At 34.9% G+C, this 21987-nt stretch overlaps 1 protein-coding gene across 3 annotated transcripts in view; it reads left to right on the top strand.

Moving 5' to 3' along the window:
• ASCC3 (activating signal cointegrator 1 complex subunit 3) overlaps positions 1-21987 on the top strand; it is a 320082-nt gene that overhangs the window by 246560 nt on the left and 51535 nt on the right. For all 3 annotated transcript variants that reach the window (XM_070450058.1, XM_070450057.1, XM_070450059.1), the window contains 2 exons: positions 3029-3140; positions 3334-3468. In XM_070450058.1, coding sequence (XP_070306159.1) covers positions 3029-3140; positions 3334-3468 — 247 coding nt within the window. The remainder of the gene's footprint in view (positions 1-3028; positions 3141-3333; positions 3469-21987) is intronic.

Genomic DNA, 21987 nt, shown 5'->3' on the forward strand with positions numbered 1-21987 from the left:
AATTGCATGGTTACTGAACATTCACGTGTTAAAAGCAAAGGCCATATAATGCTACTAATGAAGATTATGTAAATATAAACTCTATCCTTTATTCACAAATAAGTGTCAGAATATACTCTCTCTCAAAATTTTATGGGATCTAAAAAATGGATATGAAAAGTTTTATATAACCTTAGAATCGCAATTCAAATATTAACAAAGAGTAGTAATATTTGGTATAGATGAGTGAAGTCATCACTAGCAAAACTAGCAAAACATTTTACTATTTGTGTTGGCTGCATAAGAGAAAAGTTTTTACTATTATGTTCAACAATATAATATTTGAACTAGTACTCTCTGTTTTTAAAGTTGTCACTTTTAAAAAATAAAGTTAATCACTTACATATGCCAGAATATCTGAAGAAAACAATTTTAGGGATTTTGAAAACTCTTGATAGCCCCGAGATGTAGTAAGGGTAGAAAGTTCAATATTGAATCAATTGAATGTCAGTTCAATTACTTAAATTGAGTTTTTCATCTCTACTCCTATGCAAGTCAGTAATGTTGATGAGCACGTTGGAAAAGAACAACTATATTAAGAAATTTATCAATGGATTTTTTTAAGTTATTCTACTCCAAAAATGCATTAGTTTTTAGCAAGTTAGATTATGAATAATATTTTAGTGTGGTCATTAGATAATTTGTTGGAGTCTCAAAGTCATGATTTTACTTAATTTTTTTTTTTGCAACTCATTATAAATGTTTAAAACATGTTTATCCTGACTCTACTTTATCTGAATAAAACCACAAAGTAGTTTAAAATATTTTCCAATAGATTTGAATAAACAAACTTCAGATGGGATTTTAGCCCATCACAATATGTCTTAAAAGTACATAAAATAGTGAATAAAATAAATAATTTAAAAAGAACCTATCATTTTTAGAGAAAAGTTTTTATCATTAATGGTTTTAAGTATTATTTTTAAGTGTACCAAATTCATTAAAAATTGATTAAAATTGAAATGCATTAAAGCATAATGTGGTAAAGTTGACCTTCCAGTTATATTTATATGGGAATGTCTGTGATTATCTGTAGCAGCAGCCATGAGATTTTTTTTGTTTTCAAATAACCTAATAAATTTATAGATGAAATGGAATCACAGCTTTTCATTTTTCATGGTAATATTATTTTCACAATGTCTTCTTTCTATAATTTTAATTGCATAAAGAATGTCTTGATTTGTGTTCTGCAAATAGTACTACTTATTCAGTGTCCTGGACACATTTTCACTAGTTTTCATCCAGTTAGATATAACTTTATCAACGTTGTATTAGTCCAGGCAGCTGACAATACTATTGGAAAATTTATAGGCTTAGCAAGCCAAAAGAATGTGAAATATAAAGTAAGCGCTTACATCGCACAAAGTCTGGCTGATAAATTTCATTTGTTGGGAAAAATATAAAAGGGAAAAAAATTGTTAATAATTTGAAACAGCTTTGGAGATCTGTCTCTTTTATGGAACCTTGAAATGTCCAGAATTTTTATTTTCACCTCTAATGCAGTATAAATTATTCTAACTATATGCTTCTCAGTCATAATTCAGAATAAAGGAAGTATTTTCTAACGGTTTCTAATACTGATTTTTCACCTTCACATATGGCTGGTCATATTTTGGTCAAATTAACAATAGCACTGATCTGTCTGGTATTTATCTGTTCATTGATAAATATTGCTTCATTTGGGATTTATGAAAAGAGCTTTTCCAGGAAAGGCAATAATTTCTCTACAGACTAAAATTTCAACTAACTATTTCTCTTTTATAAGAAAATCCTTAGCATCTAATTAATTATGATTTAAATAAATAACCTATTATTAATCCATACTCAGTGGAAACTCTCATATTTGAGGGTACCTAAATATTTGGGCTAACTTCTCTTTCTAATGAAAATATATCCTGCCATGATTTAAGTCCTGCTTTTGTGTTTTTAAATAAATTTTTATAGTATTGACCCCAACTCTTTCCCTTGGAAGAAAGAAAATCACCATACTTGGCAGGCCTTAAGGCCTCTCCCATTTGAGACTGTTAACACTTTCTTCCCCAGGCCCTGACTACCCACTTCCTGCTGCTGCTGCTAAGTCGCTTCCTCGTGTTCGACTCTGTGCGACCCCTTTCTATCCTCTACAGATGTTAAACCTCCTTGCTGGGGTTTCAGTATTGACGGTCTGTTCTCTGAGGCTTGTATCCTTGATTTGGATGGAGGTAGGGCATGTAATTCTCCAGGCTAACTAGGGGACAGGATTCACCCATCAGGAATTAGCAGTCTGCCATGATTGTGGGGATGGTCCCTCACCTCTTGGATCTTTTCGCAGGCACAGTTTCCTAGTAATCTTAGGGATTTGCAAAAAAAACCTCTTGGAGTTACAGGGAAGAGCATTAAGGTGAATTGCATGTCCTTAAGTTTTTATGTAGAAGGTATATAGAGCTGAACCTGTATATTTTCTGTATAAGTAAGCATAGTTAGAAGCTTTTTTGTTAGCCTGAAGATGTTCCTTCTAATCTTTAGAATATTCCTTAAGGGAACAACAATTTACTAAATTTCCTAAAAGAACTTATCTACTACCCAAATCAATAGTTATTTGAGTTTTTTAATGTTACTGCAGATGAGTTTTACATATAAAAGGGAATTATATGTTTAAATGTAATAAGCTTCTTGCCGCTTTTGAATCTAGTATGTAGATTTAGTTCGTAGTAGATGCATAAACTGAAATAGTTTTAATGCTGGAAAATTAGTGTCTTTTTAATGTGTTGCTGAGTTTTATCCACTTATCTTTCATATTTTGAATGTATTGCCATTCTTCATCAGTATCAATAAACTCTAGTATGAGGATTTTGATCTGTAAGGTGGAAATGACAATTGCAGTTGCTTTATTTCTTTGATTTGCTATAAATGGATTTTTTTTTAATTCTGGAAAGAACAAGGTGAAATTGAAGTGACAGTTTTAATAGGAAATATTTTGAAACAAATAATGACTTTGCTTGTTTTCTAGCTACTACAATTTGAGTGATGTGAGCCATGATTCTGTGAACAAGTTTCTGTCCAGTCTGGTTGAGAAGTCTCTGGTTGAATTGGAACATTCCTATTGTATTGAAATTGGAGAGGTACGACTGAGTCATATACATTCCAATTGAAAAGATTGCCCAGCTTTCTAGCAATAGGGCTTTTGCTAATGATAATCAAAAACTGTAATGAAATTTTGCAATAGCAACCTGCAGTATGAATTATTAATATTATGAATATATTTACTTCTATTGTACTTTCTATTTACATTACTTTATCTTTCTTCTGAAATAGGATAATCGGAGCATTGAGCCTCTGACATATGGCCGTATTGCCTCTTATTACTATTTGAAGCACCAAACAGTTAAAATGTTCAAGGAGCGTTTGAAACCTGAATGTGGGACTGAAGAATTGCTTTCAATTCTAAGTGTGAGTTTCATATTATTGCATTGTTTTTATTATAAAGGGATTATATTTTATATATGTTATACCTTCTCTTTTAATTTGGGTCTTAAACTGTTGCCTTCTAGTTCCTCTTGAAATTTGGCAGAAACCATTTATGAAGTTCGTTCCTCTGTCTGGCAAGATCACTACAAAGCAATATATCTGGGCCAAATTCCCCATGGATAAGATGACCACGTCATTTATCATCCAAAGTTGAGTCAGCCTGAGAGTGGAATCTGGCACTATTAATGTTTAAGCCAGGATAATAGTTATAAACTGGGCTGTCCTCAGCAGCCAGGTGATTACCCTATCCTTCAGTGTAACAAGCTTTGTGAATTATAGTTGAAAGCTTTTCTTATTGCTTTTTTGAGGAATTCAGTGGAATCCATGATATTGCTGAAGTTTTTTAACATAAGGATCCCTTGATTAAGTTCTCTTAGAATTAATGCCAGAAAAGTTAACTCCTCCCATTCCCCCTTCCCAGAAAAAAATATACAGTCAGCTTTATCACATGGTAAAAAATTATACTCTGCTTATTTTGGGTTTTTGCCAAGAAACTGTGAACTAAATTTAATATTGAAGTTAAAATTACTATTAGCAGTATCTTCTTCACTTCCTTCCTGCATATTATATATGTGTTCTTTTTTTTCTTTGTTGACTTTATGTATAATAATTTACCATAAAACTTTGTTGACATGTTAGTTGGGATCCAGGAGATAGTGAAGGATAGGGAAACCTGGCGTGCTGCAGATCATGCGGTCGCAAAGAGTTGGACACAACTTAGTGACTGAATAGCAGCAGCAAATACTGTATTTTACCCTCAGGTATGTTGGTACTTTTTTAAAAAATTAAGACCCCTTGGACTGTAATATCTTTAAGGCCCTTCTCTTATAAAGTCACTGAGTCTGCTGTAGTTCACTTACGTATTAGCTTTTTTTTCCTACCTTTCCTATTGCTTTATCATTTTTAATAGGCGTCAGCATCCTCACAATTTTCCAATTTTTCAGTGTTTTCCCTTTGAGAAACTAGTGTATAGCTTTCGTGTGTGTTATAGGGCCACGTACAATGAAATGAGTCAGAAAATATTTGTTAACAAATTGATGGATGGGTGGATGGATCCTGTGTAAATCACTTTCCTGTTGTTTGCTCTATAGCAATGAGAAGAGGATTAGAGTATATGAGACAAGTATCAAAAAATTATTTTTTGTCAAATTAACTCATTTCTGGGATAAGAATATTTTTTAATTAAGAATTTCTTTTAGATTTCTAAGAATGAGATTTTATCATTTTCTAGACGGATTCATGAAAACGAGATTAGGGAAAAGACAGTAAAATAATGATTAATTTCAGCAAGCATCTTAAAGTATCTGTTAGATTTAAGAATATAATGTTTCTTTCATATTTACCTACATTGATGTATTTGCCTAATTTAGTATTTTAAAGTACTTGGGAACACATAATAATAGCTAACACCTTTGAGCACTTTTCATGTGCCAGACACTATTCTAAGAACTTCACATTGATAAGCATTTAATCCTAACAGCAGTCACTAATTTGATATTGATAAAATCCCATTATTATTCATGTTTTAAGGATTACCCAGCTTGTCCAAGGTTGCACATCCAGTGAGCAGTCTGCAGTCTGGCACCTTAGTATAAGTTCTTAACCACTACCCTGTTCTGCCTGTCCTGTGTGTGTGATGGATGTCTCTCACACACACACAGAGTGAGGTGGAAAATGCTGAGGTGGGAGGTCTGAAGTATAATATATTGTGTTAAGACTAGGCGCATATTGTTCTGTAAATGTTTGTGAAGTCCATGCGTCTGTTACATTCCGTAGCCTCTTCCACCCACTGTTTGTGCATGCTTAGTTGCTTCACTTGTATCCACCAGTTTGTGACCCCATGAACTATAGCCTGCCAGATTTCTCTGTCTGTGGGATTCTTCAGGCAAGAAGACTAGAGTGGGTTGACATGCCCTCCTCCAGGAGGTCTTCCTGATCCAGGGATCCAACCACCTACTACAGAAGCCCACAAATGTATATAGTACCAAGTTTATTCAATCATTTTTCTCTTTTGTCTTTTACATAAAAAGTTATTGATCAGAACAAGTGGTCTGTTCACATCCTTTCAGCATCCTTTTTCTTTCCAGTATCACACTGCCCAAAATGACTTATGCTAATCTCCTGGTATAGCTTTATTAAAATAGAGTCAACCCTTTTGTGAATAGTAAGAAAAATAAATCATCTGCAAATATATTTAAAGTAAACTACAGTGTATTTGCGTAGATACTGTTCAGCAAACTCCCTTAATGGTTTCCACAGCAACAATGATATAATGTCTTCATCCTATGGGGTTTGATCCAGGGAACTCTCAGGTTCTGCTCGGTAGTATCTAAGTAAGCGTAATATTTAAGTGAGCCCTCTTTTTGAGTGAAGATGTTGGGGCATTAGGAGTGTAGGACTCAAATGTAGGAGAAGGAGATCTGCAGGTACCGCTTTTTTGCTAATTTCTTGTTTAGAAACTATTCCCTATGTACACGAGAACATATGTATAACTAACAGAGAAACATTAAATAATAAAGTAGGATTGTGTTTTAAGTAATTATAATGCAATTTTTAGGAATCATTCTTTCAATGAGAAGTGTTTTTAAATATTATTCTGTGGCCACACCTGAGATTCCTAAGTGAGTCTCAACATAACTTCATTATCGTCTCTGCTCTCACTTCCAAAACTGCATATTAGTCTCCTTGTGGTTTTGAAACAAGGAGAAAGAAGTGGCGAAGCAAGAGCCTCAGAGGAGGGTGTGACAAACACAGGGAGGCAAAGAAGAACAGCGCGTGTGCAAGTCCCCTTGCCCACCAGCATTGATTTTGTTTTATAGTGTTTAATAGTGTCACCTTATGTTTTTGAACAACACAGTATTGTAATTTATTTTTTGTCAGCATCTCCTTTTACTTAGATACAGTCACTGATGTTTCTAAAGTCATTTTCAAACTTTCTTATTTTTAAAATTTAATTATTTTTAAGAGGAATTTTTAGTATTCCTGAAAAGATCACAACTGAAAAGCTTCTATTCTCTTGGGCATTACTTTGAATTCACTATAACATTTTCATCAGTTTAACTTTGGCAGTGCATAATGTTTTCTTATTTTTTAGGCTACATATTATATTTAACTTTCAGTTAAATTACATGCAGATATTATGTTCATTAAGATTTTTATTTTAGGTGTTCTAATTATGTTCCAATGTGATTATTGTTGGTGCAGAGAAAACAAACTAGAAGATAACAAGAGAATGAAAAAAGAATATTGAGGCATTCATTGACTTTGACCATTGACTTTTATTCATTGACTTTTAAAAACACGTGAACCCTTATATCTCAGTAGGTAAAATATCCACTTGCAATGCAGGAGACCCTGGTTCGATTCCTGGGTCAAGAAGACCTGCTGGAGAAGGGATAGGCCGCCCACTCCAGTATTCTTGGACTTCCCTTGTGGCTCAGCTGGTAAAGAATCCACCTGTAATGCGGGAGACCTGGTTCGATACCTGGGTTGGGAAGATCCCTGGGTTGGGAAGATCCCTTGGAGAAGGGAAAGACTGCCCACTCCACTATTCTGGCCTGGAGAATTCCATGGACTGTATAGTTCATGGGGTTGCAAAGAGTTGGATATGACTGAGCAACTTTCGTTTCTGGAGAAGGGAATGGCAATCCACTCCAGTATTCTTGCCTAGAGAATTCCACGGACAGAGGAGCCTGGCAGGCTGCAGTCCATGGATCGCAAAGAGTCAGACATGACTGAGCAACTACATTTTCACACTTTCACAGTTTTATTGCCAGTAGTTTTTCTTTCAAAACTAAAAAGAGAAAGCCATAGAATCAGGTCATTTCATGGTATGCTTCCTTTCACAGTGTTTTTGGCCCTTAAAATTTCCCTCTACCACAGTGTTCCACAGCAAAAAGTCTTCAGCTTTGGTTCAAAAAGTCCCTAACATTAGGTTCGTGTGTACCCTGTCTTCTGAATTCTGTCTTTTTTGTCCTTTTCCTCTGTCAGTAGGCTGGTTAGGGTCAGCCTGGTGTTTTGCAGAATAACATTTACTGTATTAACGATATCACCCTTTTGACAAAGGATGAGTTTAAAGATGAAAACTAAACTCTTCCAAACAGTAAAGAGCTAAGCTGAATGAAATTAAATATTTTAAGCACGTGATGACGTATATATAATTTGGATGTTTATCCTTAATATTTCACTCTATTCAAGTCCGTATTAAATTCCATCAGTCACATTTCTACCCACAGAATATGTATTGATTCATCCAAAAAATACTTACTTTATACCTGTAATGTATAAGGTTCTTTCTAGGGGCATGAGATAGAATAGTGAACATTAGTGACAAACTCTGTGTGTGTGTATTAATGCACAGATAAACTATGGGCATGGTAATAAACTTCTTAGGTGTTGCTCCTGACTGAGGTCCCCAGCACAATGTGATACTCCCAAGAATCACAACAAAATATTGTCCACCATGAAAAAGAGTCTCTAAAAACAAAATAGGATATGGTATTCTTCCTGCATGTTAATCTTTCCTGTACATAAGATTTGCTATATACATTTCTGCTGGCCCCACATCAAAAGAACATCATGGATAAAGTTTGAATGGGCCCAGGAGAGCTGCTCCAATGATGGAAAATATATGATTGGAGCATTTCAGTCTAAAGAGGTAAAGGCTTTGAGTCAGTTAACAGATATTAAAATCATGAACTGTGAGAACAGATTGTGAACACAGGTAACTTTCATAATTAATCAGAAACTCCATCTGATCCTGCAGCTAATAAACTCAGAGAATTTATTACTTCACTTGACAAATACAATGTAGGCCAAAAATATACAGATTCAAAAAGGACTAGAAAATATTTACAAATGATAAATCTACTAACAGAACTAAAAGAGAAGATGGAATTGTGCATATCATATTTGGTATGGTAGATGCTGATCATTCTGTTTCAGAACAGAAGAGGCAAGGAGGAGGTTTAGATGAAAATGTATCATCTGTATGGTATTTTTCTCTGGGTTCACCAGATACTTGGACTATTTTTTATCCTTCAGAATACATGGGGGAAATGAGGTAGTATTTGTTTCTCTAAATGTGACAGTCTGTTACACACTCAAGAACTAATTCCTGTTAATTATAACTTCATTAAATATAAATCTTTTGTTTTAGTTAACACCTAAAAAGAAAACACGCTCCCACTAAAGATTTTTTTCTCTACTACACTTCTTTTGAAAATTCCGTTTTCGCTTATCTTCTTCCTAATAAATTGAGCTGTTTTTTTAGGTGGCATTCTTTTTTTTTTTTTTTTGTCTTTAAATGATAGTAAAATATTCTATAAAGAGTAAAGATAGTAAAAATAGTAAAATAATCTAGGTGTAAAACTGAAGATTATATTGAGACTATTTCTCTTCACTTATTCTATGATAGCACCTGCTTATTTGAATCTTGTCTTTTCAATATATTCATTAAACAATGATAACAACTACCTTTTATGAAGCACCTACAAACATGCCAGGCATTTAATATATATTATTTGTAATTCTCAAACACTTCGTGGTAAATGTTAATATTATGTAGAGAATGCTACTGATGTTTGATGATATTTTAAGTTTTCCCAGGTTTTATATGAAGTAGCTGTTTAGAACTCTTTTCCTTTCTCCTTATTTCCTCTCTTAGACATACTTTATCCTTATTCTAGGATTTCATTCCAACTGTAAAAAAATTTTAAGTACTGAAATGTGATGGTATTTAAAAGTCAGTTAAGAAGCAGAATTACTTTTAAAATTATGTGTGACCTTGTAGAATAGACTTACAGGTTTTAAACACAAATGTTAATTATTGGCAAAATAATTATTTCAACATTTCTTATTGGAAGTGTATATTTTAAGTTTTAAGCAATATGATGCTATTTGGAAAGGTTAGGTACTTTATAAGAACTCTTGCCAAGTTTTTTTTCTAACACCATGAATTAATAAGCTTCATAATTAAGGCAGCTGCTTCACACTTCTATTGTTAACCGATGACATTACATCTGTCTTGCTCCGCTGATGCCCTCCTCCTACTTATTGAAGCATTTAGCAGTTTTGGCAACAGGGATTACATGGCATAGAGTAAGTAGTCTAATTAGATATAAGTGAAAATCCTGAGGGAAAAGGACCTTTAAAAAGTAATTTGAAGAATCTCTTAATGATGTTGGCACTGACAGCCAAGTAGAGTAGAAAATGCCTGTCATCATGACAAATAATGGATTGTGATTTGATATGTGCAGTGGAGTTTTAGAAGGAGCCTGTTTTAACAGAGTAATAGAATGAAGAGATTTCAAAGTTAGGAGCAATTTGAGTGAATTTTTCATAACATTCTTGCTATAATATTAATAGTTTTGAAAGAAAGCAAAATATGCCCCAAATGTATTCTGATCTAAATGAAACAAATGAGTTTATTTACAAAACAGAAGCAGGCGTAACAGCTATCAAACACAAGCATAAGTTACCAAAGAGGAAGCTTGGCGGGGAGGGGTAAATCAGGAGCTTGAGATGAACCTGCACACACTCCTGTATAAAAGATAGATAACCAGCAGAGAGCTGCCGTACAACACAGGGACGTCTGCTCAGTATTCGTGGTAACCTGTGTGAGAGAAGAATCTTAAAAAGAATGAATTACATGTACATGTGTAACTGAGTCGTTTTGCTATACACCTGAAAGTAACACATTTTAAATTTTCAACAGATTGTTTTTAAAAAGACATACTCAGTTGTTAAGGTTCTAGTGACTACACTGAGAAATGAGATTATATATCAAATATCCAATTTGAAAACTTGTGAGATTCTCATTTTTCCATGAAGCCTTGGATATTGACTAAAATTATGGGCTTCATGTGTTAATGTAAAAGGGAACCATTCCAAATTTAGGAAAGCTCCAAAGCGATAAAATTTTGATATCTTAATAAATTTCCAGGTTCAACAGTTCTCTGCACTGCTTTCTTTAAAAACATACTGGTTCTTTCTTTGCCCATATAGAGAAGATTTTCAGTATTACAACATCTTTAATGCTTAAATTTTGTTCTCTTTGGGACACAACCACAGATCTCTTGGTTGAAAATTACAAATGTATCTTTCTTAAACATAGACTTGGAAAAATGAACAAGAGTTTTTTTCCTAAGGAAGAAGTTTTAAATGTGATAAATAAAAAGGACAAGCCGTATATGAACACCATCGGTAAGGAACCACACATGTAAAATTAAAGAGTTCATTAAAGGAAAAATGAAAGGGAGGAAAGGTTAACTGAGTAACAGTGAACATCACCAACCTCATGGCCTTCCATTTCCAAATAACCTCCTGACAATCGCAGGATCCCATCTGCTCCTCTTTATCATCCTAGTGGGGAAACCTAATGGGATGTCTTCCAGGGCTCGTGAGGAGAGCTTCCCTAACCCTCGGTCTGGGGAGCTGGTTGGCATCTTTGGGAGAGGCACAGATGGCAGATGTCTTAAAAAAAAAAAAAAAAAGGTATCTTTCTACTTCTCTTGGTCTCTTTCCCTTGAGACAGTCCCTATTGTCTGTTATTTCCTCAGCTTCTTCCTAGCTTTCCACACTTACAAGGTTTTCTCAGCTCAGAAAAAACTGAAGTAAAGTTTTCCTGGTGCAAACTTTCATTTCTGAGATAGACCTGTTGTGATGTAATAGATTCCTCTTAACAATTTTTAAGCTAATGATGTCCTGATGAGCCTGAAATGTATTTGTAATATTACCTGAAATTTGACCTGTTTTAAATTTTTGATACTTTTTTTTTTCAAGTTACTCTTTGGCTTTCAGTTATTCTCTCCCACAGAATAACAACTAACAATTACTGGAATTCCAAATGTTGGTGATTAAATAGGGTTGTTAACTAAGAATGAGTGTAGATACCAAAGTATGACTAGCTTTAATATTTCTCTCATTATCACTTAGTTTAACTTTCTAATGTTTTCAAAAATCAGAGACTCAGTTTTGCTCAAGATGACAGAAATCTGTACAGAAAAAAATAATACAAAAACTGCTCCCAAAGGGCAGAACTGAAATTAGGATTTTTATCCCCCAACAACCTTTTAAATGCCCTTCTCTTTTTTTCCCCTTTGCTGGGTTTTGTATTGAGCACTTTCTTTTTCATCTTCTTGAACCTTATTTTGCCCTTTTATTTAAATGTACAAAGCAAGGCATATTAAAAAAAAATAATTTAGTTGCTCAGTCGTGTCCAACTCTTTGTGACCCCATGGGCTGTAGCCCTCCAGTCTCCTCTCTCCATTGAATTCTCCAGGCAGGAATACCAGGGTGAGTAGCCATTCCCTTCTCCAGGGGCTCTTCCCAACCCAGGGATTGAACCTGGGTCTTCTGCATTGCGGGCAGATTCTTTTACCTTCTGAGCCATGAGGGAAGCCCACGGTATATAAAAAGGTGGGTGTATATATAAAATTACATGTATACTTATTATTATATATAATATTATAAATATTGTAATTATGTATATATATGTAATTTTTTAAGGTATAAAAAAAGGATGTACCGTTAACCTTCTCATCCTAAGCTGTCTATAAAAAATACTTCTGGCTTGTCAACAATAATTAAGATTTGCAAAGTGTTCTAGCCAATATTCAGCACTCTTGGGGGAATACCAAGGAAATAGAAGACAGAGCTATGTCTTTTAAGGATATTTGAAGTTGAGCCCAGAGAACCTAATAAAAACAAAGGAATAGGCTTGTGCCAAATATGTCTGTCTCTGCTGCTGGGGCTGCCCAGCAGTGTCTGTGTCTGTCTCTGCACAGAAAGTGTTCAGTCCTGCTTATGGCATTCATGGCAGAAGAGTTGCTGACGTTGTCCTCAAAAGTCCAAGTTACTAGCCTGGCCTAAGGGCAAGATTGGATCACCGAGCTCCTGGGGGTCATGTTAAAAGCATTTGTAAAAGGAAATTCCACTTAGACATTTTTAAATTACAAATAAAATCTTGAGTGGTTTCATGTAAATTAAATCATATTTATAAAACTTCAGGGTAGTCTGCTTTTCAGGGAACCCTATCATGAATCACTTGGCAAAGTAAATCATTGTTAATTTGGTTTTGAATATAGTTTTGTTTATCATTGGTAGTAACTCACTGCTTAACTTAATGATATCATAACTAGAATTGTCAGTACACATGCAATGACATTGGAAAAATAAAAATATAATGAAAATGAGATTATTGTCTGTCTGAGGATAAAATCTCTTCCCTAAATTCTAACCATTTGTCACTTCATTCTACTTTGAGTAAGTAGAGCATTGTTTAGACTATAAAAATAAGTGAAAAATAAATAGAAACTTTAATAGTGAATAAAACATTTTAAAATATAATTTCCATATGCTAGAAATTGGTTTCAGCTCAAAATGTTTCCAACTTCATCCGAGTAAAATGTAAGTACTCTGAAATTATGATTAGGGTTTTGTTGGTCCAGCAGGTGGAGCAGTTCAAAAACCCATGCTAGCTCCATCCTCAATTAATAGTGTTGATTAGGTTCATGGTTCCTGTCCTAAATATCTTCCCAATAGAAATAATGCTGAAGTATTGCCTTTTATTTTCACAAAGCAGCCAAGTAGGTAAATAAGTGTGATCATTCCCAATACTTAAAGCCAACTAAATATACTTTATTTAGTATCTGTATTATTTAGCATACTTATTATGTGTACAATGTATACAGTATCATTTTCTGTGTAATAGAGCAAAAGAAAAATTAAACATCCTAAAGAAAAATTAAATATCCTTCCCAACCCCCTATTAGTATAATTCAGAGTCCTTCAGTTTTACATTGTTTTAGAAACATGCAATTTTTTTAAAATGACCATAGAAATACTCCTTAGTGTAGAGAGAGATATACAGCTCATTACGTTAACTTAACATGCCAGGCTCTCTTTATGTAATAGTATAGAGATACAATAGAAACACTATGTGCTTTAAAAAACATTTTTAAACTGTGTTAACACAGTTTCAGATAAACTTTTTATAAACTCTCTATTTATAAAAATAGTGTGTTAAAGTGTATCCTAATGTGTGACATAACTTAAGAGCAAGTTATTATAGTAGCCATCTTATTTTATTGAATCTTGTTTTATAGAAAATACTACTTTTGTAAGTTTGAGGGGATTTTTTTAAGTGGCTTCCCTGGTGGCTCAGAGGGTAAAGCATCTGCCTGCAATGCAGGAGACCCGGATTCAGTCCTTGGGTCGGGAAGATGCCCTGGAGAAGGAAATGGCAACCCACTCCAGTATTCTTGCCTGGAAAATCCCATGGATGGAGGAACCTGGGGTCACAAAGAGAGTCGCACAGGACTTAGCAACAAAACAAGAGATTTATATATCCTGGTCACTTTCTCAAAAGACAGTTTCTCATCCATTAATTCTTCTGAATTGTTCCTTTTATAGTCATTGTATTTTAAAGGAAAGAACCTGTATTTCAATTAAAGAGTGATTCCATAGCTGTGACTTTTGTGGTATCACCTCCCTAAGTATCTCATGGAATTATTGGGGAGATGAAATTAGTTAATATAGGCAAAGAAAAGAACAGTGCTCATTTGCTCATCTGCAGTACTTAGTGTTAGCTATTCTTGTATTTAGTCATATTTACTGAGTATACACTATGCTCCAGGCATGGAGTATACTGCAGCACACTAGACTGATGAAGTTCCAATAATTATGGAACTTCATAATGAAATTAGCAAACAAACAAGTTAACCAATAAACATATAAATTCGAAAGTGTGTAAATGAGATTAAAAAAAAAATAAGGCAGAAGTCTGAAGATAAATAGAAAAGCCTGTTCTGCATAGAACAATTGAGGAAAACTTTTCTGAGCACATGATATTTGAACAGCAAACTGAGTGACATGAAAGAAAACTCACGAGAAAGCCTTGGGGGAAAAAATTCTAGGCAGAGGGAATAGCAAATGGGAAAGGTCATGAGCTACTTGTCAGGGAACGGCAGCAAAACCTGAGTGGCCAGAGTGAGCAGGGCAGGGCTGAGGAGTCTTTGGCCTGGCTCAGGAGTTTGGAGTTTATCTCAAGTGGTAAGGAAAGCCATTGGAGGAATTTTGATCAAAAGAGTGATATGACATTATTGACAGATTGGCCAAAAGTTTCATTTGTTTTTTTCTGTAAGATGTTCTTTTTTTTTTTTTTTTTTTCATTAGGGATCATATGGTAACTTCATTTGAAAGATCTTGGCATTCTTGATCACAGTGTCATTTTCTGAGTTTTTACTCCTAGATTGTTCTGCCCCTATTCCCTTGTTCCCTCTGCCTTTCTCCCCAGGTTAATGTTTTACTTGAGGCCATGGCTCTAGGTTTTAGCATACCGTGGGGGAATGACAAAGTCGGTAAAAGTAATGATTCCCCACTGCCACATTATCCTACCTCCAAATAAAAAAGCACTGCGGTTCTTTAATGAGACATTACCCTGGCTTCCAGACCAATGTCTGTGCTCCTAAGAGCACTCATCTATTCGTAGTTGTTAAAAACCACTTAGTAATTAGAAGAAATCATAAAGTAATTATGATTCGTAATAGTGATTATGGCTGGGTGATTACTCCTTCACTAAGATGCTTTGCAAATGGATTAGCACTTCTTTGAATTAGGAGCTGTGGCTTGAAATCTATGAGGAGGCTATTTTAGTGAGAAAAATGTCCTTTCTTTTGGGACTAAGCAGAAAGCTGTAAAACAGCCAGGAAGCCACTGGAATCTGGCTGACAGAAAAATCAAGCAAACCAAATCGGCCATTTTATTAAGCATATATTCATCTGAAAAAATTTTCTTCATTCAATTGCAGTTAAAGCTCTGGTCAATTTAATATATTAATAGTTCATTAGTAATGCCAGCTCTCAATTGGGCTATGATGTATAGTAGTTTCTCTTCCTGAATAATTAGGTAAATATTACATTGCTTAATATGAAGCTTGGGAAATGGGACCATATTAAAGTCTCGGTACATGCTAAATACAGCTTTCCAAAAATCAGCGTTTTTGATACACAGATGAAGCATTGTTTCATTTTAATTTTTGATGAGGAAATAAATGGCCATACCTTTTATTTTTCTGCACTTTTCTAATCTCTTTCTTCCTCTACTTCAGTTTCTTCTTTGCCTTCCTTACTGGTTATACTTTCTCTTGCTTGTCCTTAATTTTCTCTTACCTGGAAGCTTTTCTGTTCTATGCCTGTTACTATCCTACAGATATTCTTAAATACACATTTTCAACAGGCCAGCAAGTATTTATATAGCACCTACTGTGTTAGGTTCAAGAGGACAATGATAATGAAGATGCAGTCCCTGCTTTCAAGAAAGGAAGAGGCCTATGTCTAAGAAGTAATTCTAGTTTGATATTAACTCTTTTAAAAGTGTAAGCTGTACCAGCATGTCTAGAGTATGCTAAAAGTCTAGTTATTAAGAACGTGAGCTTTAGAGTCACACAGACCTGTCTCTGTCATTTTCTAGCTATGTGACCTTGGGTTAGTCACTTAATCTTTCCAAGTTCCATGCTCCTCTGTAAAATGAAGAAGAAGATTAAATAAAAGAATATGTGTAAAGCCTCAGTCAATACATTACCTGCCATATGGTAATCATTCGTATCTATTATTGCTAGTTTTCATTAATAATAATATTTTAATATCAATAAGTTCTAGTAGTTGATTTATTATAATTTATATAAACCATAGCTATATAGAACAAATATCACTATTCTCTCCTATTCAAAATCACCTTATAAGGGACTTCCCTGGTGGCCCGGTGGCTGAGGATCTGCCTGCCAACGCAGGGGACACATGTTCAATCCCTGGTCCGGGAAGAATCCACACAGCACAGGACAACTCAGCCCTTTTACTGCAACTACTGAAGCCCACGCACTGTCGGACCCTCACACCTAGAGCCTGTGCTCCACAGGAGAAGCCCCGTGATGGAAGCCTGCTTACTGCAGCTAGAGAAAGCCCATGCATAGCAATGAAGACCCAACACCGCCAAAGTGAATGAATACGTGAAATAAAACAAAAACCTTATAGTAGTAATTCTGATTCCTTCCCATGCCATATGAGACTTCAGAGCCCAGCTCCGGGACAGGCTGGAGTGACAGTAGCCTCCGTCTTCAGCTGCGCCTCGCCGTCCTCCCTTTAGCCTGTCTGTGGAGCGCTTGCGGCTCCATATGCCCAGTATGCCTCCCTCCCCACCTCAGCCAGGGGAGTTTTCACACACACTGGTCAAGACCAACTCACTTAATCTGTGTGACGCACTAACCGAATACAAAGAAAGCACCATAAAATCATTGGCTAAGGGGCAGTTTTTTCAACAGATATTGTTGGGTAAATTGTATAACATTTTGGAATAATATTCATTCGATTCTTACTTCATAGCACATACCAGAATAAAATTCAGATTAAGGATTAAAGCCAAGAATAATGTTTAAATTTCAAAGAGGGAGAGGGGAAGAAGCAAAGGGCATAAAGGAATTGAGGAAATTATAAAAGAAAATGAATGGATCTGCCTACATAGACTATAAAATATTTGCATGTCTATATAAAATTTTTAAAGTATTAATATTTGTCATTTTTAATTATATTGAGAGTAATATATTTTAATTTTTCAAGTAAAAAAATTGAATAAAGCAACCACTATGACTCCAATTATAAAAATGAAAAGAAGACATTAAATAACAACTTGCAGAAAAATGAATTCAATCTTAACAATTGTTTTTAAAACCCCTCAGACTTCTCAGTGATAAGAAAATATTAATTGAAACAAAAAACAGCAATCTTTTTAGCCTATTAAATTGTTGGAAATTCAAGAAGGATAATACCCTTTGACTGTGAGTGTGCTGTGAGTTGCAACATTCCCGGACACTGCCAAATAAAGTTTTTATTGACTTAAACTTTCTAGAAAGAAATTTTATAATATCTGTCAAACTTAAAAAAAAAAAAACTCTTAAAAGTTTATGCTCCATGGCATTGTAATTCCATTTCTAGGAATCTATGAAACAAGGAAACAAGTCAAAATATATGTACACAGATGTTCATCACAGCATTACTTATAGTAGGAAAAAAAAACCTGCAGAAGTTTTTTTCAAAGATCAATATCTCTTTAAAAATAATTTATAATTGCTTATGCTGAGTTTTTGAAAGACAAGCAACAGAAAATATGGGTTTTGTTTTGATTTGTTTTCTTATTTCCCTATAGGTGAATTCTTGTATGGAGATATTTATAAAGCTTGCCTTGTTAGACAATAGAGGATAACTTACCAATTAACTGAATAGCCTTGAAAAGCTCTTTCAAGAAAAATATCTAACTAGTGATTAATAACTCTTAGCAAACTAGTTTTCCCACTGTGAGGACTAGAATGAATACTTTTATGCTGAACCATTATATATATGGCAGAAGCCTAGAGGAATTTCCTCTCCAGAGATACATTAAAAGCTGAATATCTTTTGATTTCTCAACCCAAAGAAATGGATGTGCCCCATTCTTATACGTACATGAATTCTAAAAAATCATTACTACCAAATAAAATGCATCGAGATGGTCTTTATTACAGTAGTATTATTCATACCATCTGCATTTTATTTTAACATCACATTCTCCTAGAAAAGAACTTCACTTATTTCACAATGTTTTCCAGCTGACAATCCAATGGCATTTAAGCGGGTCTCAGAGGTTTGATTATGTCAGAAAGTTAGAACTCACTTTGCTTTAAAAACAGAAAACGCAATATGAAAGAACCTGAAAGGCAAGAAAAATTTACAAATGTCAGTCTCCTCAGATACATAAATTCTACATGTTCGTATGTTCTAGTCATTATTTTGTATGTAATTCAGAAGAATAATGCAGTTTGGCAGAAGCACTATAATCTGTTTAAAGGACTTTAAAGATTTCCATTGGCAACAGAGAATTGTTCTACATATACTTGCTTTGGCCTGTTAAAACATAGGTCCTCCATCCAAACTCTGTGGGTATTTTCTGTTATTTATTAAACAGTGTCAGCAAATTTGTAAGACAAATGCCAAACAGGTGTCATCTCCTACTGACAGATGAACAAATAAACTGTCTTGCAGAACCAGTGACTGAGCTGGCAGTGTACTGCCCTGCTGGGCTGAGAGCACAGAACGGGTTAGAACCTTGAACTTCTTTGACTTATTTTTTGTCAGGGAAGGAGGAAGAGAAACGAGAGAGGAAAGAACCAGTAAGACATAGAAATAAACAGTGAATTCCAAGTAAAATCAGGGAAAAAGGAAAAAAAGAGTTAATTGCACTTGAGACCACACTAAAATTGTGTGGCTATAGCTTAAAAGCAGAATGGGCTTTTTTTTTCTTTTTTTTCTTTTTATTATAGGATGGAAATATGCTGTGATGATTATTTAAAATATTTTTGTTAATAAAATTTCAAAATATATGTCTTATACAGATTTCAGAATTCAAAGAACTTTAATGCCATAGAATACTCTTAGAACTGTGCTGAAAAAATGTTTCTTTGATCATTCAGAAGACCTGTAAAGATCTTTCAGAGTCTTGAAGCTATCTTTATAGACATCAGTCATCATTACATTATGGATGTGTTAAAATGCTAGAGGGCTCATTAAAAAAGTCCTGATAAACTGAATTTGCTATTTGGTTCTTTGGTTTTAGAGCAGGCAGATGTCCACAGATAACCACTACATCAGAGTGTCAGTAAAATAAAGCCAAGTAAAATCAAAGGTTTCTCTGTGTAGTACTTTGTTAGAAACTGATTAAACAGTCTTACTTTTCTTATTGAAGCAAGTACTTGGCTGCTACATCTGAGAATCTGGAAATGTGTATATGCCTGATATATTATCATATTGCACTATAGAAGTTAAATTTCAAGTTAATGAGTCCCATGTGCATACCAGACTTAAGAGCTATACTTTATAAACTCTAAACACTTTGTTTTCCAGCATTTCAAGTACCAAGGAAATGCAGACTAAGTTGAGGAATTGGGTTAATTTAGCTTACAGCTTGTGATTGCCTGTGATTGAATAGGTAGGTAGGTACATAGGTAGGTCGGTATATAGAGATATTCCTATAAGATGTTCTGGGGGTTGAATATGACTTTAGCCATAAGAATGCATGTTTGCTTTCTTTTGATTCACACAGAGCAGATGGATGCTTGACTGCCTGCTAATCCACAGCTGGAATGGTTTCAGCAGCTTCCACGTTGCTGGGTTAGAGTGGCTTTTCTAGTGGACTGAGAGGGCAGGAAAAGAGGGATGTCATTATTCATCAGTATCCCAGTGGGAGCGCTGCCAGCGGAGATTAATTTTTTCTGTTATGCTTGTAAAACAAGCTCAGGTGGAGTCTCTAATCCTCAGGGCACGGGTGGCAGATCAAGGAAGATGCTACAAAGCTAGTTAATTTTCTGATTCTGGGGGAAACAGAAGCTCTGTTAGATGTATAAATACATGATTGCAAATTTAAGTAGCTCAAATTCAAATGGGATCCTCCCAGACATCTGGTACTGAAAATCTCTATTTTTCTTTGTTGTCTTTAAATATAACTTCTTACGAATTTCTCCTAGAGCCAAAATACTGGTAACTCTACATATGAGGAAGTAATTAATTTTTTGAGTTAATGACAAAATGCTTAATTTTTACAAACATGAACAAAAGCTTTCTACCTAAAGCAGACTCGAACTTAGATGCCTAAAATACCCACTTAAAGAAAGTTATGGCCCTAGCTATCTGATTGGCACAGTTAGTTTGAGGTTTTTTTTTTTTTTCTTAATGTATAGTCAGTCTATTTTTTAATGGTTTTATTTTTATTTTCTCAATATATGATTTCCATGTGAGGCCTGTTCCCTATATCTTATATGATCCATTAGTATGTTCATAGATTTGAGCAATTAATGTAGGCTTCAAAATAAAGTTAGGTGACTTTTTTTAATAAACAGAACTTACCCAGTAGGTATTGTCTTCTTAAGATTATTTATCTTTAAAAGTCCTTTACTACACTTATTACAAAAAATTTTAACTTCTTCCAGGCCCTTGGCACTTTCTGTTGATTATGTTGGGTCCGAGTAGATATTCGTTAATGGTTCTTTCTTGTCTGGACATTTGCATTTGTTTTGAGAAAATGATAGGCAGTTATATGAAGCCTAGAATCAGAAGACTAAAGTTGATTGATGAAGTCAGAGAATATAATTTGGGTTTGTGAAGTTGATTATGACTACAAGATAATGTGTAGTTCCTAAAGTCTTTCTGATCTGAAGTTATAAATTATAAACATTTGAAAGACATTTCAAAATGTTTTGAATGACAGAAACTTTATTGAAAGGAGTTTATAACTTCTCAGAATGTCTGTTTTGACTAGCATGACGTGCATATGTTCTGGGATATTCATTTAAAATCAGTCCCTCCTCTGAATCTAATCACTTTGCACACCTTTCTTTTTGTTAACTTTTGGACTTTTGTTAGTAATGAGTCCAAATCTTGTTATTTACTAAGAGCATTTCATAGTCCAAGAGGAGATACACATTTTTAAAAGCACTCAGTGAAATGCAAAAACTACCACATCATGAAAGAGGCTCCTACCAAAAACACAATGAGGGTTAGGAAGGCTTTCTAGTTATGAAGAAATAGCCAGAGGAATAATGAGAGTTAAGCAAGTCTCCAAGGGACTAGAGAACTAACTGAGGAGTTAGGATGAAGCCCAGAGTCATTTGTTAATAATTTTTGAAGTAGTAATGACTGCTAATAAATTTAAGTAATTGTTCCCTCAATCTGTGTCAAATAAACCAGTTCTTATTGTTAGTTGTCTATCCCACTCAGAAGAAAACATAGTCTAAATACTGTATGTAGCTTAAACTATTCCCAGCCAAACCTAAAACCCCACAAATCTGTAACTTCTTCATTGATCTTTTCAGATGGTTTAGATGCTAAGTTGTGTCCGACTCTTGCAACCCCATGGACTATAGCCCACCAGACTCCTCTGTCCATGGGATTTTCCAGGCAAGGATACTGGAGTGGGTTGCCATTTTCTTCTCCAGGGGACCTTCTCGACCCAGGGATCATGTGATTAATTCTGTAGCTGGCATTTGACACTCCACAGTGTCATGGCAATCTGATCGCAGGTTGGATAAGAATTTCCTGATGCAGAGTTGCAGAAAGGAGTGAGTTTAATAAAAACAAAGAGCAGGGGTAGTATGGACCCTGCAAGTGCAGCAGGCCAACTCCTGACAGGCCAGCGAGAGTGGACAGGATGCTGTTACAACAGTGGGTCAGCAAGTAGCCGGTTTTTATAGCCTCAAGACAAAGGAAATTTCGGCCAGAAGGTTGCCATTAGGTGAATGGTTAGGGCGCTATAGGGTGAGCAGTGGGGTGGACCTGTCTGCCTGATATGGGGTCGGGAAGCATGCTGGTGATGATCAGGGGACTTTCAGCAGTGGTTATAGAGAGGGTCAGTTAGCTTCAG

Source organism: Odocoileus virginianus, chromosome 19 (assembly GCF_023699985.2).
Source record: "Odocoileus virginianus isolate 20LAN1187 ecotype Illinois chromosome 19, Ovbor_1.2, whole genome shotgun sequence".
NCBI classification, from domain to species: Eukaryota; Metazoa; Chordata; class Mammalia; order Artiodactyla; family Cervidae; genus Odocoileus; species Odocoileus virginianus.